The 19,945-nt window shown below is 40.3% G+C and overlaps 1 protein-coding gene across 3 annotated transcripts in view; it reads right to left on the bottom strand.

Moving 5' to 3' along the window:
• NOL10 (nucleolar protein 10) overlaps positions 1 to 19,945 on the bottom strand; it is a 137,600-nt gene that overhangs the window by 77,910 nt on the left and 39,745 nt on the right. For all 3 annotated transcript variants that reach the window (XM_008584326.1, XM_008584328.1, XM_008584327.1), the window contains one exon: positions 11,985 to 12,037. In XM_008584326.1, the coding sequence (XP_008582548.1) occupies positions 11,985 to 12,037 (53 nt within the window). The remainder of the gene's footprint in view (positions 1 to 11,984; positions 12,038 to 19,945) is intronic.

Here is a 19,945-nt window from a genome sequence, read left to right on the forward strand (position 1 = left end):
TGGCAAATTCCCCAGGGGATTGTTTTCTTTGCATCTGGCCCTACCCCCCCCCCCAAACCAAGAAAGTATGTTGCTACTGGTACTACAAAATAGCAATTTCTAACAAAATCGCTTCTTTCACTATGTCTAACAGCTCTTTACTTAAGTAAGCATTTTAGATGAAAATGTGATCTATCATTTTTAGGATTCTATACGGACACTAAATTCAGGACCATTTCAACATACACTAGTCTAGAGCCAAAGAAATCTCTCATCTGGGGAATTCTCCAGAATATCAAATTAGTAAACATAAATGAGCCTCCAGTGTTGGCTTTCATTGAAATGGATCAACTGGACCAATCATGGCCCAGATTCAAACCCAAATCTCAGGGAGGAGCATGCACAGCACTTCCAGCAAGTCCAGTTAAAAGCACAGGCACACACAGGAAGAAAAACAAAAAACACCATTTCCAATCTTGAAAACAGGTAAGTCCATCATACTCTAGGATGCAAAGCCTACTTTGCACAAATTCCAAAATAGCTACACCAGAAGCCAAATGCCCTTGCTTTCATATTCTCCTTTTGTACTTTTCTTTTTCTTTCTTTCTTTTTTCTTTTTGGTAGCTGGCCAGTATGGGGATCCGAACCCATGACCTTGGTGTTATAAGGCTGCTCTCTAACCAACTGAGCTAACCAGCTAGCCCAAATCTCTCTCTTTTTTTGGCAGCTGGCCAGCGTGACCTTAGTGTTGCAAGGTTGCTTCTAACCAGCTGAGCTAACTGACCAGAACCTTTTGTGTTTTTCTAGGGAAGAGTTTAATTAATGTATTCTCTCTTAACAGAATCACTATCAAATCTTTTGGATATGGAATTACTTTTAGAAATTTGTCAGCACTCCCAAACACACCTACTATATCACACCAAGATTCTCTGATCTGGCTGATTAGAATGCACTGTCAGAACAAAAGAACTGATGCTGACCCTCCTATATAAAAATTACATTCTGGCACTTAATGAACCATGTTTTCCACTTGTGTATTTCAATAGTGGTAGCAGGAAAAGGAAAACACAAAATTCCAGTCTGGTATAAGGACGGTTAAAAAGTATTACAAACTATCCATTTTCAAAATATACAACCCGCTGGCTGACTGGCTCCCTTGGTTAGAGCACAGTGAGGATAATACCAAGGTCCAGGGTTTGATCCCTGTACTGTCCAACCTCCAAAAAAAATTCTAAGATTCTCCAAATTACAGTAATCAGATTACTCTCACACATATTTGTTCATTAATTTTTCAACACATTAAGTAAGTGGCTACAATGTGATAGGCACTGCATGGTGTTGGAGATATAACAGGGAAAAAGACAAAACAATGTCCCTATGTCCGTGTTTCATATTATGATGAGGAAAGATACACATAAAGAAGTAGATTTAAAAAAAAAAAAAGGTACGGAAAGTAATTTAGGGCTTGCAGGCCATATGGTCTGTGGATCTTATATATCGAACAGCCCAAATCATCTATTAAAAAACTCTTAGAGGTGATAAAAGAGTTCAGCACAGTAGCAGGATACAAAATCAACACACAAAAATCAGTAGCATTTCTATTCACCAATAGTGAACAAGCAGAAAGAGAAATCAAGAAAGCCTGCCCATTCACAATAGTCGCCAAAAAAATAAAATACCTAGGAATTGAACTAACTAAGGACGTGAAAAATCTCTATAACGAGAACTACAAACCACTCCTGAGAGAAATTAGAGAGGATACAAAAAGATGGAAAGACATCCCATGCTCCTGGATTGGAAGAATCAATATAGTGAAAATGACTATACTACCCAAAGTAATATACAAATTCAATGCAATCCCCATCAAAATTCCAATGACATTTCTCTCAGAAATGGAAAGAACTATACAGTCATTTATCTGGAATAACAAAAGACCAAGAATAGCCAAAGCAACGCTGAGCAAAAAAAAATAAAGCTGGAGGTATTACTCTACCTGACTTTAAACTATACTACAAAGCCACAATAACCAAAACAGCATGGTACTGGTACAAAAACAGAGACACTGATCAATGGAATAGAACAGAACACCCAGAAATCAACCCACGCACTTACTGCCATTTGATCTTCGACAAAGGCACCAAGCCTATTCACTGGGGTCAGGACTCCCTCTTCAGCAAAGGGTGCTGGGATAACTGGATATCCATATGCAGGAGATTGAAACTAGACCCATACCTCTCACCATATACTAAAATCAACTCAAAATGGATCAAGGATTTAAATATACACCCCGAAACAATAAAACTTATTAAAGAAAACATAGGAGAAACCCTTCAGCAAATAGGGCTGGGCACAGACTTCATGAATATGTCCCCAAAAGCACGGGCAACCAAAGGAAAAATAAACAAATGGGACTATAACAAACTAAAAAGCTTCTGCACAGCAAAAGAAACAATTAACAGAGCTAAAAGACAACCAACAGAGTGGGAGAAAATATTTGCAAAATACACATCCGACAAAAACAACTATACTTTTATGAAGTTGTTACAACAAGCAAATGGAAAGGACATTCTTGCGGGGGAGGGGAGAGAGGGAGGAGGGAGGGAGGTGTCGGTGACGGGCCATAATAATCATATACAGTGTATATTGACAAAATAAAAAAAAATAAAAAAAAATAAAATAAAATAAAAAAATAAAAATAAAAATAAAAAATTTAAAAAAAAAAATTCAATTTGCATCCAAAAAAATAAAAAATAAAAAAAAATAATAATAAAAAAAAAAAGGTACGGAAAGTAATTTAGGGCTTGCAGGCCATATGGTCTGTGTCACAGCTACTCAACTTTGTCATTAAGTCAGAAAGCTGACACAGACAATACATAAATGAATGGGTGCACTGTGTTCCAATAAAACTTTATTTACACAAATAGGCAGCTGGTAGTAAGTTTGCCAAATCCCTGTTCTAGAGCTAACCCTTCAAGATGGTCTGATTCTGATTCCATAGGATCTACTTTATCACTCTGCAAATAGTAGGTAACTGTAAGCAATGCAAAACAATTGCCTGTGGCATGTGAATGAATTCTGTCTGGTGGACAGTTCACCCTCCACACCTTTGGGAAAGCCCATCTTGTGTCTATTTTGCACATTCTCAATTCAACATAATTTTATTCCATGTAAATTTGTGCCTTTTTAAATACCTTCTTTGATTTGGTCATAACATGTAAATTAAAGCTAACTTATTCACCAATATATTCCTACAGCCTAGCAACAGTGCTCAAAATACCCTTGCTCAATAAATAAAAGCATTAGTTGGTATCTACATTGACTTTTATAATATAGGAAAAGGCAAAATAAAAATATTAATAAGCAAAAGAGCAAAGAACTCATCTACCTAAGAATTTTAGGCACTTATTTTCAAGATATTGTCAAATCCAATGTTAAACCAAAAAAACAAATAATTTGGATAGCTGATAAAACATGATATCTTCTTAAGAGGTAAGTGTAAGGAGTAAGGCTGTATTCCTAAGCCTTCTGGAAAATTAAGCCAGAACATACCAGAGCAGTAATATTTGAAATACTGGACTTGAAAAAAGATGCCAAATATAAAAGAGGCCACATAGGGATGATGAAAAAGTATCCAAAAATACCTCTATCATAGGCAATCTGCCATAGTGGTTGAGTTTAAAACTAGACTAACAAATCCAGTTCACCACAGAGCAGTTAAAATTGCTTACACCTAGGGGCCGGCCCGTGGCTCACTCGGTAGAGTGCGGTGCTGATAACACCAAGGCCCCGGGTTCGGATCCCATATGGGGATGGCCGGTTTGCTCACTGGCTGAGCGTGGTGCTGACAACACCAAGTCAAGGGTTAAGATCCCCTTACCGGTCATCTTTTTAAAAAAAAAAAAAAAAAAAAAAAAAAAAATTGCTTACACCTAAATTTCTTTAAAAAAAAAAAAAATCTTTGTTTTTGTCATAAAAGCCCTTAGAGAAAAAAGTACTGATAAAAAGACAATACCTATTTTTATTTCTTTATTAAGCAACAACACAAAATCTGCCAGACTGCAAATATCCACATATTTAATACACTATTTTCCATGCCTCTTCTCTGAAACTGACTTCTAAAGGCTAAGACCAAGTTATTTCAAGATCACCTCCCTGACCATCCCTGAAGACTTACCGCACAGATGTTTGTTCTAAACGAGTGACTAAAGTCCTAAGGAGACAGAAGCAAATGAAGCCCACAATAGTATCAGAAGACCTCAGCTCTGCCTCAGGCCTTTCAGGGTGAGTATAACAACCCACTGCAGTTGAGAGACTTAAAGACATTCACGAAACTGAACCTTTCATTACATTCCACAAAATTTGGCTACTACAGGTTTCATAAATCACCTTTGGCTTTGCATGCCTCGGTGAAGATGTATGTGTGTGTGTGTTTTATAATTAAGTGAAGCAAGTATTCCTGAGGTTTTATACTTCTTAACACCTGGTCCTCCATATTTGTAAAGACAGAGTTTTGTGGTTTTTATGAATTATGCTAGATAAGTTCAAGTGCTATTTCCTCATAGAAACAGAAGCACTAGTGCCGATTACTCATAATCCTTCAATTTAACTCTGCCCCAAAGTCTCCAAAAGTATTTTACAAATTTAAAGAATAAATGTTAAAATATTTAATCGGTGTGTTTTGTTGATTTATTGTAAATAAGCAAAACATTTTAATATAAATAATATAGGAGTTTTTTCCTAAAAAATTTTAAAATAAATTACCTAACTCTGCCCCAAAGTCTCCAAAAGTATTTTACAAATTTAAAGAATAAATGTTAAAATATTTAATCGGTGTGTTTTGTTGATTTATTGTAAATAAGCAAAACATTTTAATATAAATAATATAGGAGTTTTTTCCTAAAAAATTTTAAAATAAATTACCTAACTCTGCCCCAAAGTCTCCAAAAGTATTTTACAAATTTAAAGAATAAATGTTAAAATATTTAATCGGTGTGTTTTGTTGATTTATTGTAAATAAGCAAAACATTTTAATATAAATAATATAGGAGTTTTTTCCTAAAAAATTTTAAAATAAATTACCTAACTGCCAGAACTATAAACTGGGTTAAGTGACACTGCATATAATCTTTACAGCAGTTTAAATGTACATGTTAAAAAAAAAAAACAAACATACACCTTTAATTAACTGAATCACTTTTACCCTTCTAAATAGTTTCCTAAACAAATAATATATTTTCCTCTTACACTTTTCCTCCAGTTTATTCATCCATATTCCCAAGCATGCAAACATGAGTGATTGCAGGAACTTGTTCATACACTGAGGGCTTGGAACTCAGTAACATTTTCAACAGAAACAATATTATTCACACTGGCTGGGTTTCCTCGGATTCCCTCTGGAGTCTACATAGATGCCAAAAGTGATAATTACTAGAAATAACCTAAATTTAAATGACGTTTCAGGGGGCTGGCTGGTTAGCTCAACCGGGAGAGAATGGTGCTGGTAACACCAAAGTTACGGGTTTGGATCGTAGGACTGGCCAGCCAGCCACCAAAAAAAAAAAAAAAAATTATGTTTCAGAGGAAAACCAAACTTGAAAAACTATTCTTGGCATTAGTCTCTGGAGGTGCAGATGAGTTAGACCCTGAAGCAAGCAAACAAACAAAACCACAGAACCTGGTCTCTGAAAGGAGAACAAGAGGAGAGTACCGAGAAAATGGAACAAGGGCTGCAGAAAACCCATTTGGTTACAAAGGACTAGCTAGCTATGGAGATATGTGAGTGGCAGAGGGTTGCATGAATCAGGGACTGCATCAGCCTATACAGATTTCAAGTATTCAAGAAAGATGGTATCAGACAGAAAGGCCAAAGTTAACAAGCTATAAGAATGTTAAGCTGTCTTCATTTTTAGCACAGCCCCAAAGGGGGGCAAAAAGAGTTTTCATATCTGATTTACAAGATGTTAATACAAATCACAGGCCAGACCTCATGAACCTGGCATGAATCATATGTTAAACACACACTTCTCTGGTTCTATAGGCTGTAACTGAAACTTTGTGCCAAATGTCAGCTAGGTAAGTTTGATAAAATCTTATGAAAAATGTCAGGCTTTCAGACCCCTGGGCTCTCTCTTTGCTTTGAAGGAGCATTACAAAGAGCAGGCTCCAGGTGGAGACAGGGGTCGCTATAAAACATCACTCAGTGCCAGGGCAGCAGGGCAGAAAGGCAGGCCAGGAAGAAACACTTAAATACAAGTTTCAGCACAACGCTTAGCTTAGTAACTTCTGCACAGTCATCTGGGAGAGGGCTCTGGGCATTTTTTTTCAGAGCCTTTTGTTAAATCTCGTTTACAAAGTTGAAACAACGGAGGTCTTATAAGATAAGATAATATTTGTCAAGAAAGCAGTTCCTTACCACACATGGCCATCATCTGACCTCTTTCCCTTACGCTACTTAAAGTCTCCTTATTTGGAACAAAAACGTCCACCCTAAGAAATAAACCCAGAGAATCAGAAGTGAATAATGGGTCTCCTACAGTTCTAAGATAATATAAATGTCGTAAGTCAAGAAATAAAATACAATGGAGATAACTAAAAACATTTCAGGTAATTTTAATACCTTGGAATTAATATTTCTAAGGTCAACTGAAGAAATCAGGATACAAATTTGTATATAAAATGACTTTACACACCTAACATTTTGAATATTAACATTAGTTATAATATTATCGAGGGATGATGGATGGTTTTTATCTTCCCATACTTTGTAAACACAATAAACAGGAATATGAATACACTGTTTCATTTAATAAAATGCAGAAAATACCGAAGAGAAAGTAATTTTTAATATTCCCCCACCTCCTCCTGAACTCAGGCAATGACACTGTCATCCACACATTTGCCCAAGCAGAAACCAGGATATCATCCTTTGTTCTTTTCTCTTCTTTACTCCCCACATCCAATCGATTCCGAAGTCTATCACAACCTTAACAATCCTTCCAATTCTATTTCCACTCCCACCATCTTCATCCAAGCCAGGAAGGTGGCCTCACAGCCATAGTCTTCAGAACGGCCCATCCGCACTGCCACACACGAAGCTCTCCAGTCTGCATGTCCTCATCTCTTAAGCAGACCTCCTGCTGCAGACCTCCACACTCTATCTTAACAGGGTGCTTTTCACCTTCCTGCTCATTGATTCCATCCACTTCTGACATGGAGAAGGGATCTAAAGACCCAAGGTATCAACAGGTAGTTGTTGAAGATCAAAATGCAGAAGGCACTCCTCAGAAGAGGCCTCTCCCATGATGTAAAGGTTAGGGGCAAGTTGATTTATTCTGCCTTTCTTGACAATGTTCCCCAAAAGGCAGAAATTGGGAGAAGTTTCAATGAATCAATGAATACCTTTGAGAAACACCATTGGGCAATTCAAGAATAATAAACCCTCTGAAATTACTCCCTGCCAGATTAGACATCTCTCAAATTACTCCAGAACCAAAAGAGCCACAACTACTAAAAGGGAGGTGGGGCACAGGTAGCACAAGTACTATTACCTCTCCTGTAGACTGCCACAGCCTGTCCCTTGTTACGTTCAGGTTAGATCCTATGTAAGCCATTGTACTTGTGGCAGCCAAAGTAATCTTTCCAAAATGTAAATCTGATCATCTAACTCCCCTGCTTGACACTGTGCCAGGACTCCCAGTCTGACATTCCCACACCTGGCTCACAAGACCCTTCCTAACCCGGCTCCCCAGCCCTCTCTCTAATGCTCAGCCATGTGGGTTACTTTCTCCATAAGCTTTGCACATACCCTTCCCTCTACTGTCAAGACCCTTCTCTCACTCTGCACCCCACTCCACCCACCCCCTCATCCAGTCTACGTAACCATCCTCAGGCCTCTCCCTGGAAGTTTTCTCCGAGTACCTGCCGCATATCCCACCAGCTCCCCAGCCTACACTGGGGGAAGAGTCTCTCCATCTATGGTCCTCTCAAAGTGCCCTTCCTTAGAACTTCTATTACAGCATTCATCACAATGAATTGAAATTTCCTGCTTTCTTGTTCTATTTCCAACACTCACTCCTTGAGGAAAGGGGCAGTACTCTACACACTGTTATTCTGCCAGCATACAGCATAGTTCCTGACACACAGTTGATGCAATTAGTAAATATTTATTAAACAAATGAATACAAGGAAAGATGGATAAACTGATAGGAATATGGAGGCAGTGACTGTGAATGTTTAGGGGAAAAGGAAAAAATGACAGCTTAGGAAAACTAAAGCACTTCCGGCTCAGATGGCTTTCATTTCACTACCAACCAAATATCTCAAAGTGCTTTCAACAACATATCAGTTTTGTGAATCCACAGAAAGTCAACATCAAGCAGTACACCTTTTTGGAAATACACACATAGTTGAGCTAGTTCAAAAGAACCATCACAGAGCTGGTCGGTTAGCTCACTTGGGAGAGCGTGTGCTGGCAACACCAAGGTCAAGGGTTTGGATCCCCTTACCAGCCAGCCACCAAAACAAATAAGTAAAATAGAAGACTTATAAGGGTTTGGGTCCCTGTACCAGCAAGTCACCAAAAACAAAACAAAACAAAACAAAAAAAACAGCCATCACAAACAGGAGTTTTCATAACTGGAGGCTGGCAGCAGTTCTGGAGAGTACACCTCTCTCCAGTTCTGATCTTCAACACCCCTCACCAGACTCTCTTCTCCCCAAATCTCAGATAAGGGAGATGTTTGCTGACTCTAAAGGAATCTAGTGACAACTTATACTACTTTTTCTGCTTAGAATATCATATTTCCTCTATCAGTCCATTTCTGTTACTTGTAACAAAATACCTGGAACTGGGTGATTTATAAAGACAACAAAATTTACTGCTTACAGTTTTGGAGCCTGGGAAGTCCACACTGCAGGGAACACATATGGTGAGGGCCCTGGTGGTGGTGACACTGACCCAGGGGTCTCACACAGCAGAAAATGGTGAAGCAGAGAGAGACAGCTCCTCATACACTCTCCTTTTATATCCCTCGGAACCATGATCAAGACCACCATTTTTAATCCATTCACCTGGCATGGCCCTCAGAATCTAATCACCTCTTCAAGGCCCCACCTTTCAATTGTCAAAATAGGATTTCCCACCCTCTTAACACTGTCACAGTGGGAGTCAAGTTTTAGGGCGACACTCAATCCAAGGTATTTCAATATGTTTCTTTCCTACTGTTAACTAAAAGAGAAAGGTGGGGAAGCTTCTGGCATATGTAAGAGAAGAATTCTTTAAGGAAGAAAAAAAGGTTAGGTTACAAACTACATGTCCTTACTGACCATGTCAATCTAAGATTGTTTCTTTTATATGTAAGTTATTTTTAAAAGAAACAAACCACGGAGTTCTGGTCAAGATTAGAATAGATGGTTGCCAGCGTCACTCTCTCATACATACCAACCAATTTACAACTATGAAAAAGGGATGACGGCCAAGCTGAGGCCACTAGAGCTCACGGGAAGAGGACGAGAGACCTATGGAGCGCACGAAGGCGGGAGAAGCAACGTTGAGAGAAAGAAGTGGTCCGATCGTTTTGAGCCCCAGTCGCTTCAAGACCAGAGCTGCTGAGCACACAGAGCAGGAGCTGGCAAAAGCCACAGCTGTGCCTTGCAGATGAAGTTGTTTGGAGGCCTCAGGGAAGAAAAGGACTTTGGTGGCCCCCAGGCGAGCAAGACTACTAACAGGGTTCCTGGGGACCCACATAGGAGCAAGGAGCCACAACAACTGAAAAAAAGGAGCCCCTCAGAGGCCAGTGAGTCATCGCAAGGGACTGGCACATAGCCCGCCTCATGGAAGTGTCTGCAGTGTGGACAGTGGGGGAGACAGGCCCACTGGGAGAACACTAGGGCACAGCAAGTACAGCTGATCTGCCCCCTACTCAGCATAGGACCACTCAGTGGAGACTGGTCAGGAGTACAGACCTGCAGGGGGTGCAGTTTGCTGAAAAGACTCAGGCCCAGACCAGTTTCTACAAAACCCAGGTGTACTGGATCTCATGAGAGCTGGAAGTGAAAGGAAAAACCCCGGCCTGAGCGCAAAATAAGACACACCAGGAGACAGGGACTCAACCAAAGTGTATTAGGCAGGCAAAGTGAATAAGCGGGCTGCCCTCTCCAAAGTGGGAGCAGCCGCAGGGAGAGTCGGGCTGGGCCTTTTATATCCAGTTAGGCTGAGCTGGACTGTTCCTATTGGCTAAGAAGGAAGGGGAGGGAAGAGAGTGGGGTTTAAGCTGAGCTGGGACTTTCTCACAGATGGGCAAAATCGCACACGCGGGAAGGTAATGTGGTAGCTAGGGGATTTTTCTGGGTGGGGGTTTTCCAGGAAACTTTCTCAGGTGCCATTTTGTGTATCTCGGTCTTTAACACTATTTTACTTTTCTGGTGGAGGGTATATTAGCCAACAGGAAGTACCTATAAAGTCAACCATTAAAACCTGAGCTGCACAAAAAGCCTTCCCTAGGGAACCAGCAGCAAAGTGGCAATTTAGATCAACCACAGAGCTCAAGTACTGGTCCCCACAGGAAGTTTCCCCATTTTAGAAGTAACCAAAGGACAACAAATTAGCTCCAGAGCAGAGTTTAAGTGGCAGGAACAGCAAATAATCCAACACAGAACTGGAAGAAAAAAAAAAACAAAAAACCCACAGACAAGAAACAAAGTTTGATATTAACTAGTAAAGGTCTCACATCACCAAAGAACACCTATAAAACCTAGAAGCACTGGAAATCCCCTGGGATACCAAGCCAGGGAGCAGGAGGGCTGGGGGCCTCAGCCATGCGAAAATCACGGAGCCATGGCAGGAAGTGCCCCAGGCTCTCCTGAGCCAGGGCAGTGGGGCACCTCAGGCCTTGGCCATGCCCTCCCCCACCCCCCCGCCGACACCCACAACCAGCCCAGCAATGGCCACCGAACCACCACCGGAAGCACACCAGGCTCTCCCAAGCTGGGGCAGTGGGGGACCTTAGGCCTTGGCCACACCCTCTGACACATGTAACCAGCCCAGCAATGACCAAGACACCCACTGGAAGCCCTCTGGTCTCCCCTGCAGGAATGAGGGGGGTGCCACAGGCCTGAATCCCACCCTTCCTCCTTCCCCCACCCTATTTCCTTCTCCCTTCCCCTCTCCAACTGCTCCACAGCAACAACATACAATGTAAAAAAGTAATATTAGGGCCGGCCCGTGGCTCACTCGGGAGAGTGCGGTGCTGGTAACACCAAGGCCACGGGTTCGGATCCCATATAGGGATGGCCGGTTAGCTCACTGGGTGAGCCTGGTGCTGACAACACCAAGTCAAGGGTTAAGATCCCCTTACCGGTCATCTTTAAAAAAAAAAAAAACAACGTAATGTTAATAAATAAACAAAAGGAGAAAAAAAAAAGAAACAAACTACAGTGAGATTAGAAGAGTATTAGACTTTTATTTTAGAATTAGACCTCCTGATCACTAATGGCTGAAAGTTTAAGATTCTAAAATACTTGGAAACAAAAAAGAAATGTAAATTTGAAGAATAAATACTAACTTATAATGTCTATTTTATTTATTTATTTTTTGGAGGCTGGCTACTACAGCAATCGAACCCTGAGCCTTGGTGTTATCAGCATCATGCTCTAACCAACTGAGCTAACTGCTCAGTCTCTAATGTCTATTTTAACATGAAATTAAATACTTTCCCATAGCCTGGCCAGTTAGCTCAGTTGGTTAGAGTGCAGCCTTGTAATACCAAGGTCAAGGGTTCGGAACCCCTTGCCAGCCAGCCACCAAGGAAAAAAAAAAAGAATCATAAGTACTTTCCCATATGAGAATGTTTATGCATCACTTTACTGGCTCCAGGAAGCAAACTCACTCCAGAAGTGAGTCCGTGTGTGGAATTCACATAGCTCAAAGTCCCTCAGTACATCTAGTTTAAAAATAAAGTATCTCTGCTTGTCCTATCTTTAGTGTAACTTCCATTTGTATTACTTACTGGAATGTAATAGATGCCCATCTTGGGGGTTTCATTGGCAGTAAGAAGCATTCCTAAAAATAAACACAATGAAAAAGGTAAACACATGAGGCAAGCAAAGTACCCTTTTCTATATATTTCATATTCTGAAATGCTTAAAGTGCTCAGTACATGGCGCACAGCAGAAGAGCCAAGCCTGGAAGCCGAGCCTAGGAGCCAGGTCTTGGGTTTCAGTCCATGACTCCTAGATGAGGGATCTTCAGCTGTCAGAAAGGCCAACTTCTTATCTGGAAAACGCTCAGCTTCTACTAACTAAGCAAATGAGCAGTTCCCACCATAAGGTGCTTAGGTCTACGCAGTTCGACATTTTTAGGTGGGAAGTTTCAAGCTTCAGACATACAGATAAAATGCAATGCACTATATATTAGAGTAATAATGAGTTAATTAAGAAGAAAGGCTTCCTTCTGTTAATTGGGAATCAAGAACCAAGGAAAAGTATTTCCCACAAAATGTTACGGCAAATTCCTAATTTTTGCATTTAACTTCACAGCTAACTAGAAAACAAAATGACTATGGGGACTACCATGTGGAGCTACCCCAGCAAGACTGAAATGGAATCTAACAGCCCTCACTGTACCGCAATCCTTCCATCACAGGGAGTTTTAACAGACAGAACCAATGGGGCAGTTAATAATGTAGTCTCCTTGGGATCGGCATGATGAGAAAGCAAAACTGAAGGAAGGACAACTTGCTGGCATTCAATAAAGGATTCCCTGTAACCCCAGTGGCAATGTAACCTTTAAATCCAGTACTCTTGGGTACTGAACTACTTAGTACCTAAGTATTCAGAAGTCTGCCACTTCTGCAACCCACTCTTCCCCCACAAATTTTCTGAAGCAGCTCCAGTGGCCCTACACAACTGTCAAGATTCCTCGTGGCCTCTCTTCCAGACAGGTGCACTTTAAATAAAATGGAAATCAGCAAACTCTGGCTAATCGTTTATAACATACTAAGCACTTTCACATATAATGTCTTGGTGAACATTCAACAACTCTCTAAAATAAGAAGTATCATCATCCTTATTTTACTGTTCAGAAAAATAAAGCTCAGGGCCGGCCCGTGGCTCACTTGGGAGAGCGTGGTGCTGACAACACCAAGTCAAGGGTTAAGATCCCCTTTCCGGTCATCTTTAAAAAAAAAAAAGAAAGAAAGAAAGAAAGAAAAAGAAAGCTCAAAGGGACTGATGCCCCAGTTACAAGCAAGGGAATGTTAGAGCTAAAATGCAAACTCAAGAGCTTGAATTTTTTAAAGACTTTTGCAGATTAACCAAATTATGTTTGTTTTCACTATCTATTTGTAAAGGGAAGACACTTAGATCATTAGATCACATAATCATAATTAAATACACCAATGTTAAGGACAATGATTTGATTCTGTGTTGTAAAAAATTTTTCCTGCCCTTCCTTTCACTTATACAAAAGCTTGTAAAAAGTGATATTTAATGCTGTTATAGATATGAAATGGTGAGTGAATGAGGTCCATTATCACTCAAGCAGCAAGCAGGAACTCAAAAGATGTCTCAGCAGAACCACAACTTGCCCATAACTCAAAAGTGTTAGCTAAGTCCTAAACTGGGACCAATGGGTCGCCAAAAATACACAGATATCTCAAAGCACTTAATGATGTCTAGAAAAGCAAGAATACATGCCTAGATTAAACTAAAACAAAAATCAGGGCAGTTTTTCATAGCTATAAAATCTTTCATCTCAGCACTTTTTCTGGCCTTGGAAACAGAATGTTCACTGAGGTCACAATGGAAGAAACCATTTATACTGACTGTGCTTCCCAGGTTTCCATTAACGGCACTGCCAAAATTGCTCCAAGAGCCTTAAAGAAGCAGCTCTGGGGACAGAAGAACCGAAAAGAAGGTTCTTGACACAGACATCCCCTAAGCCTGTCTTCACTGGCTCAACCCTAAACACTGAATACTCAATAATAAATATTCCACAAGGAAACACAACCACACCTACCAAACAAATCACAGAAAGGGCTCTGGTCTAATTACACAGAAGAATTCTGACTGCACACAGCTCACTTGTTTTCTAAAATGGAGTAGGATCTCACTTGGCCAGATATGGCCAGTGATACAAGCTAATCTACTACAAAACCGAAGTGGGGAGGGTCAGGAATAAAAGCTCTTACAAATGAGAAAAACAAATAACCACGCAAAGCTCAAAGAGTATCAGAAATTTCTAACCAGTAGAAACAGAAAAATCAAACCAGTGAAAGAAAGACTTGTTCAGCAGAAGTTAAGAAGATCATAGGTAAGAGACAAGCAGAGTGAGCACTCTGCCAGGCACTTTCCAGCCTCAGAGAGTGAACTAATTTGCTCAAGGTCACCACAGAGCTAACGAGTAGAGCAGCTGATACTCCACTGACCCCACACACAGCCCATGTAACATGGGACTCTAAAACTCCAGTAACAACTAAGATACAATTAAAAGACTTCCTGCACGATCAAATAATAAACCATTAGAATGATTCAGTTACAAATACCATATAGCAACTTGAAAAATGTTTTTAATATAATGTCAAACTAAAAAGCAAAAGACAATTACATGTATAGTATGAGGACAATTTAAAACATATGAACACAGGATTCATACAAGAATTTTCCTAGTGAAAGTAGTACTAATGAAGAGTTATGGCATTATGAATGCTCATTTCCTTTAAGTTTCCTTTAATGCTGTTTATTATTCTTTCCACAATAAAAATATAAATTTTAAAAGACAAGTAAATGATATCAGTACCTAGAATCAAAAGAATACACTTCCAATATGAAATAGTACCCTACAGTGTATAGTATACAGTGTACTGCAGAGTATAATAATACTGTGAAAGAGGATTTGATAAAATAGTGCCCTCCCCAGAAACATGCACACAGCAATACTCATCTGCATGTGCTACAGGGCTAAAGGACTCATTGAAGTTCACAATAGAAAACCAGAAACAGTTAGCTCAGCTGGTTAGAGCACAGCCTTATAACATCAAGGTCACAGGTTCGGATCCCCGTACTGGCCAGGTGCCAAACAAAACCAAACCAGAAACAGTGCTCTACAGCAGTACTACTCAAAGTGTGCTCCCAAGGCCAAGCTGTTACCAGGCCAGGAGATTAAATGCAGAAATTGAAAGGAACCATTTAGAAACCTGTATAGCAATTCCACACTGCGGTGACGTCCAAATGTGTAGCCATTTTTCTAGTAATTCATTTTTATTATATTTTACAAAAATATCAATCTTCAATGGATTGGAAATTTAAAAACAAAGAAAAAGCAAAACAAAATCCTCCAGATACACTGGAGAAACACTGCACTAAAACACATGGTATCAGTGCCTGCCTTGAGCAATTCAGAGTAGACTATCTGTATGCACGCAACTGTGCCAGCGGGAATGGCAGAAGGCAGGGACACTCCTGTCCCTGTGTTTAACTTCTGATAACAGTATGGAGCATGTGAGCTTACCATCTAAGACACCAAAGATGTCTACAAATGACCCCAACAGTTGGTGTCCATGTTCAAGGGTACTTCAAAAGTTCATAGAATATGTGGAGTTAACAGATAATACAAATCCTTCCATGAACTTTTGAAGACCCCTTGTATTTAGAGGATATGAACAGAGAATGAAAGTCTACTTTATAACACCAAGGTCAAGGGCCAGCTGCCTGGAAAAAAAAAGACTACATTCAGCGTTTAACAGGATAGGCAACAGCCCTATACAGTTAGCCCTGTAAGGTCGGAGAGAAAGCCAAGGCTGGGTAATTTGCAATTATTAAGCCTGAATAGGTCTTTCCTGAGCCCAACTCATCATCTTCTCTCTCTCCCAATGCTTCTGAACCCACTGATCCTGATTCCACAGGTGTGGAGTGGGACTCAGACATACATAAGCTTTACAAGCTCCCCATGTCGTGAGTCTGACACACACCAAAGTCATGGGGCTGTGCCACTTCTTTAAGTGCCCTGACCTGCACAGAGCAGCTGCACGGTGCTCGGATGCTGCACAGACGGCTGAGTGAGCAACAAGAGCAGGGCCGTAAACTGAGCCGGAAAGGCGGGCCCATTTCTCAATATTCTGAGCAGTTTTGTTATAAGAAAAACATTACAAAACAATAATCATGATTAGGCTTTAATTACTTCAAAATGAGTAAGTGAGAAGATAAACAGAGGAAAAGGTTTTAGCTTTTCTAAAATATGATTAAGCTTATAATGATTAAGCACAAAACATAAAGAGTCGAGTTGAAGGAAAAAGGTGTGGTAAAGCAAGGAAAAAGCAAAGCGAATGAATCAACCACATGCAGACCCGAACCACGAAGAAGCGCCGAGGGACACCTCCTGCTGTGCTTGCCAGCTTACGAAATACACTATTTGGCTAGCTTTTGGATGTATGATTAACCTCTTATAAGTTATTAGACAATAATAATAATTCCTTTGTCCAAAACATCACTCTTAAAATTGCTCATTTTCAGAAAACATACTTTGTAATGAAGTGGTCGCCTTAACAAAGTGATCCACCTTATCCACACCGACACTCGGATGACTGATGTGATGAGATCTGACATGGAGAACCAGCAGCCACGCATTATTCTTGCCAAAAATATTTAACCTAAACTTAAGTAAGCCTTTAGACTTCTATTTTAGGAAAAATACAGGGCCTGAGGAACAAGTTAAATGACACCATGAGAAACAATCACATATCTGGGATGAAGGACATTCTATGGGACCACTGGCTTGATCTTAAAAAAAGTCAATGTCATGGAGAAAGAAAAAAAAAATTGGGAAACGCGTATTCTGTATTGAAAGAAACTAAAGACACACAACTTTGATTACATCCTGGTTCAAAAAAAAAAAATAAACAGACTTTAAAAAAAGGACTTTGAGGGACAGTTAGGGGAATTTGAAAACGAACTGGATGTAAGATATTAAGGACGACTGTTACTTTTATTAGACGCAGAGTACTTTGGTTAATAGAAGAATGTCTTTATTCTAATAAGATAAATGCTATACTCAGTGGAGGTGAAGTGCCACCATGTCTGCAGCTGGCTTTCAAGTGATTCCACAGAGAAACCAAAACAACCGCACATGTACAGAGGTCACTAAAGCAAATGGTGAAAATTAACAAAAACTGAATCTGAGTGGAGGATATAAAGATGTTCACCCACTACTTTTTCAACCGTTCTGTATGTTTAAAATTTCTCATAATTAAATATTGTGGGTTTTTTGTATTAGTGATACAGACGAGGGGTCAGCAAAGTGCTTCAGTAGAGGGGCAGGTGGTGAATACTTAAGCCACAGTCCATCTGGTATGTTCAACTACTCACCCCTGCCAAAGCACTGCAAAAGCTGCATAGACAATGTGTAAACGAATGTAGCTTTGTTTTCATAAAAGTTTATGCTAAAAGACAATGAAATTTGAATTTCATATATTTTTTCATGTGTCACAAAATACTATTCTTTGGATTTTTTTTCTCAACCATTTAAAAACGTAAAACTTATTCTTAGTTCATAGACTGTAAAAAAACAGGTGGTAGGCTGGGTGATAGTTGGCCAACCCCTGAAAAGATTTTTCAAATGCTGTTGTTAAGAATGTTTTCTGTTCAAACTGCCAAACATTTCTTCATAAATATTACTTTGTTGAGTATACATTAATTATTAAAATTATAATACTGAAACGTAAGAAACAATTTATCTTCATCTCATTTTCATTAAAAAGCATGCATTATTTTTACCATGAGAAAATAAAATCATTTAAAATTAATTTTAAGGGGCTGGCTGGTCAGCTCAGTTGGTTAGAGGTATGGTGTTGACAACACTAAGGTCAAGAGCTCTAATTCCCTTACTGGTCAGCTGCTAAAAAATAAATAAATAAATAAATAAAAATAAAATAAAATTTAATTTTAAGGCCCAAGGGAAAATAATAAAATCAGTATTCCAGAGATATATGGTTGAATTATGAGCACCCTCTGAAGTCCATTTTAGGGCTGTCACCCAGGTCAACAACCCCTCCCTGATAAGGCTACCCTCCCTTTTCCTTGTGATTCCAACAACCGATATCAGTGGTTGAATTTTAAGGATGTGTTCCTTCATAGTTTGAGCTAAACCCAGGTATCTCTCAGAAAGACGCTTCTCTGCCAAGTAGTCACAATCTTTGTGGGATCTTTACACTCATTAAAGGTGGGGGCTGGGGGGATGTGCAAGAATTAACCTTAAAAGATCAGAAAGGTCAAGCTGGCCACAAGAGTCCAACCTCCAGCCCTGCCCCATGGAGAAAGGTGTGTAGGCACTGCAGCCCGGTACACACAGCAGCCCAACAGGGCCAACAGATCAGCACTTGAGCTTCAGCAGGGCCTCTGTATTCTCGGTTACAATGGAAAACTGAGGTGGCTTACCAGCCTCAATAATTCCCACTCCACTGAGTCAGGTACAAGCAATATTAATACCTTGTACCTTACCAGCATCCTAAACTGTTACAGATCTCCAAGTCTAGACCAGCACTGCCCAACAGAAATACTATGCGAGCCATACTTGTGATTTAAAATTTTCTAGCAGCCGCCTTAAAAATAAAAATAAACAGGCAAAACTAATTTTAATATGTTTTACTAACCTAATATGTCCAACATATTTTCACTTCAACATTCAATTAAAACAAAAAATTACTAATGATCACATTCTATTTTTCGTACAATGTCTTTGAAATCCAGTGTGTATTTTACACTTACAGTACATCTCAATGGCCACATGTGGCTAGGGACTAACAGCCTGGACAGCACAAGAAGAGATCTTCTCTCCCCACTCCACACCCTTCTAACCATCACTTTCCCAATCCAGCTACCCCTGCTCTTCACCCTGGTTCCAACCACAACTCCACCTGGTTCACCACCTTCTTACTTAGCCCAGACCCCATTTTAGGTCATTTTAATATCCCAAGTAGGACCCCAGCATCCTCATCTGCAACTTATTCCTGAACTCACCAGAATTTAACTTCACCCCCACTATTAAAAAATTCTCTCAGCCACTGCACATTGAAATGCAAATTACTAGGTACAGAGTTTCTTGGCTTCCTTGGGAGAGAAGCCTGTAACTAGAAAGAGGCACCAGCCCCAGAGTCAGGAAGGCTGGGCTCTCACCGAGGCTCTGACACACACCAGCCAGGTGACCAACACTGGACAAATTACTCAGTTTTTCTGACCTCCTAAGAGGCAAGAAAGAAAATAGACAGGAGGAAAGAAAAAAGAAAACAAAAACAAAACTGTGGAACACTGACTGCACAGGGTTACAAAAAGATTAAATGATAAATTATATTACAGCATCCATCACCAGATTGACAACACAGAGTAGCATTCAATAAATCTTAGTTCTTTCCTTCCTGTAATACTAACCACTTGACGAGCAACACCCACTGAATCTCTCCTGTTATAGGTTCTACTGTACTCCAAAAACTGTTAGTTCTTTCACTGTCACTCTGTCCATTCCTGTGAAGTTTCTCAGCTGGCTCCTCCTCCTCCCTCTAAATGAATGAGCTCCGGCTCTCTCCTTGTCTCCCTCTGCGCTTTCCCCATGGGTAATCTCATTCACTCCCACTACTCTGCAATAATCCCTATTTCCATGTCTCAAAACTTTCTAACAGCAGACATACTTATCTCAAGACCACATTTTCTAGTGTACACGAGGCATGGCTCCCAAGTGCAGGTCTGTAGGTCAACGCAGGGCTTGCATGAGAATCACTGAGGAAGCATGTTAAAAATACACATTTCTGGGCCGGCCCGGTGGCGCACTGGATAGTGCGCCGCTTGGAAAGTGCGGCGGCGCTCCCGCCCGAGGGTTCGGATCCCACATACAGACCGGTTCCCGCTCACTGGCTGAGCGAGGTGCGGGAGCAACACCGAGGGTTGCGATCCCGTTGCCGGTCCCGGTCCGGTACGGGGGCGA

This window comes from Galeopterus variegatus, unplaced genomic scaffold, assembly GCF_000696425.1.
Source record: "Galeopterus variegatus unplaced genomic scaffold, G_variegatus-3.0.2 Scaffold3225, whole genome shotgun sequence".
Taxonomy (NCBI): Eukaryota; Metazoa; Chordata; class Mammalia; order Dermoptera; family Cynocephalidae; genus Galeopterus; species Galeopterus variegatus.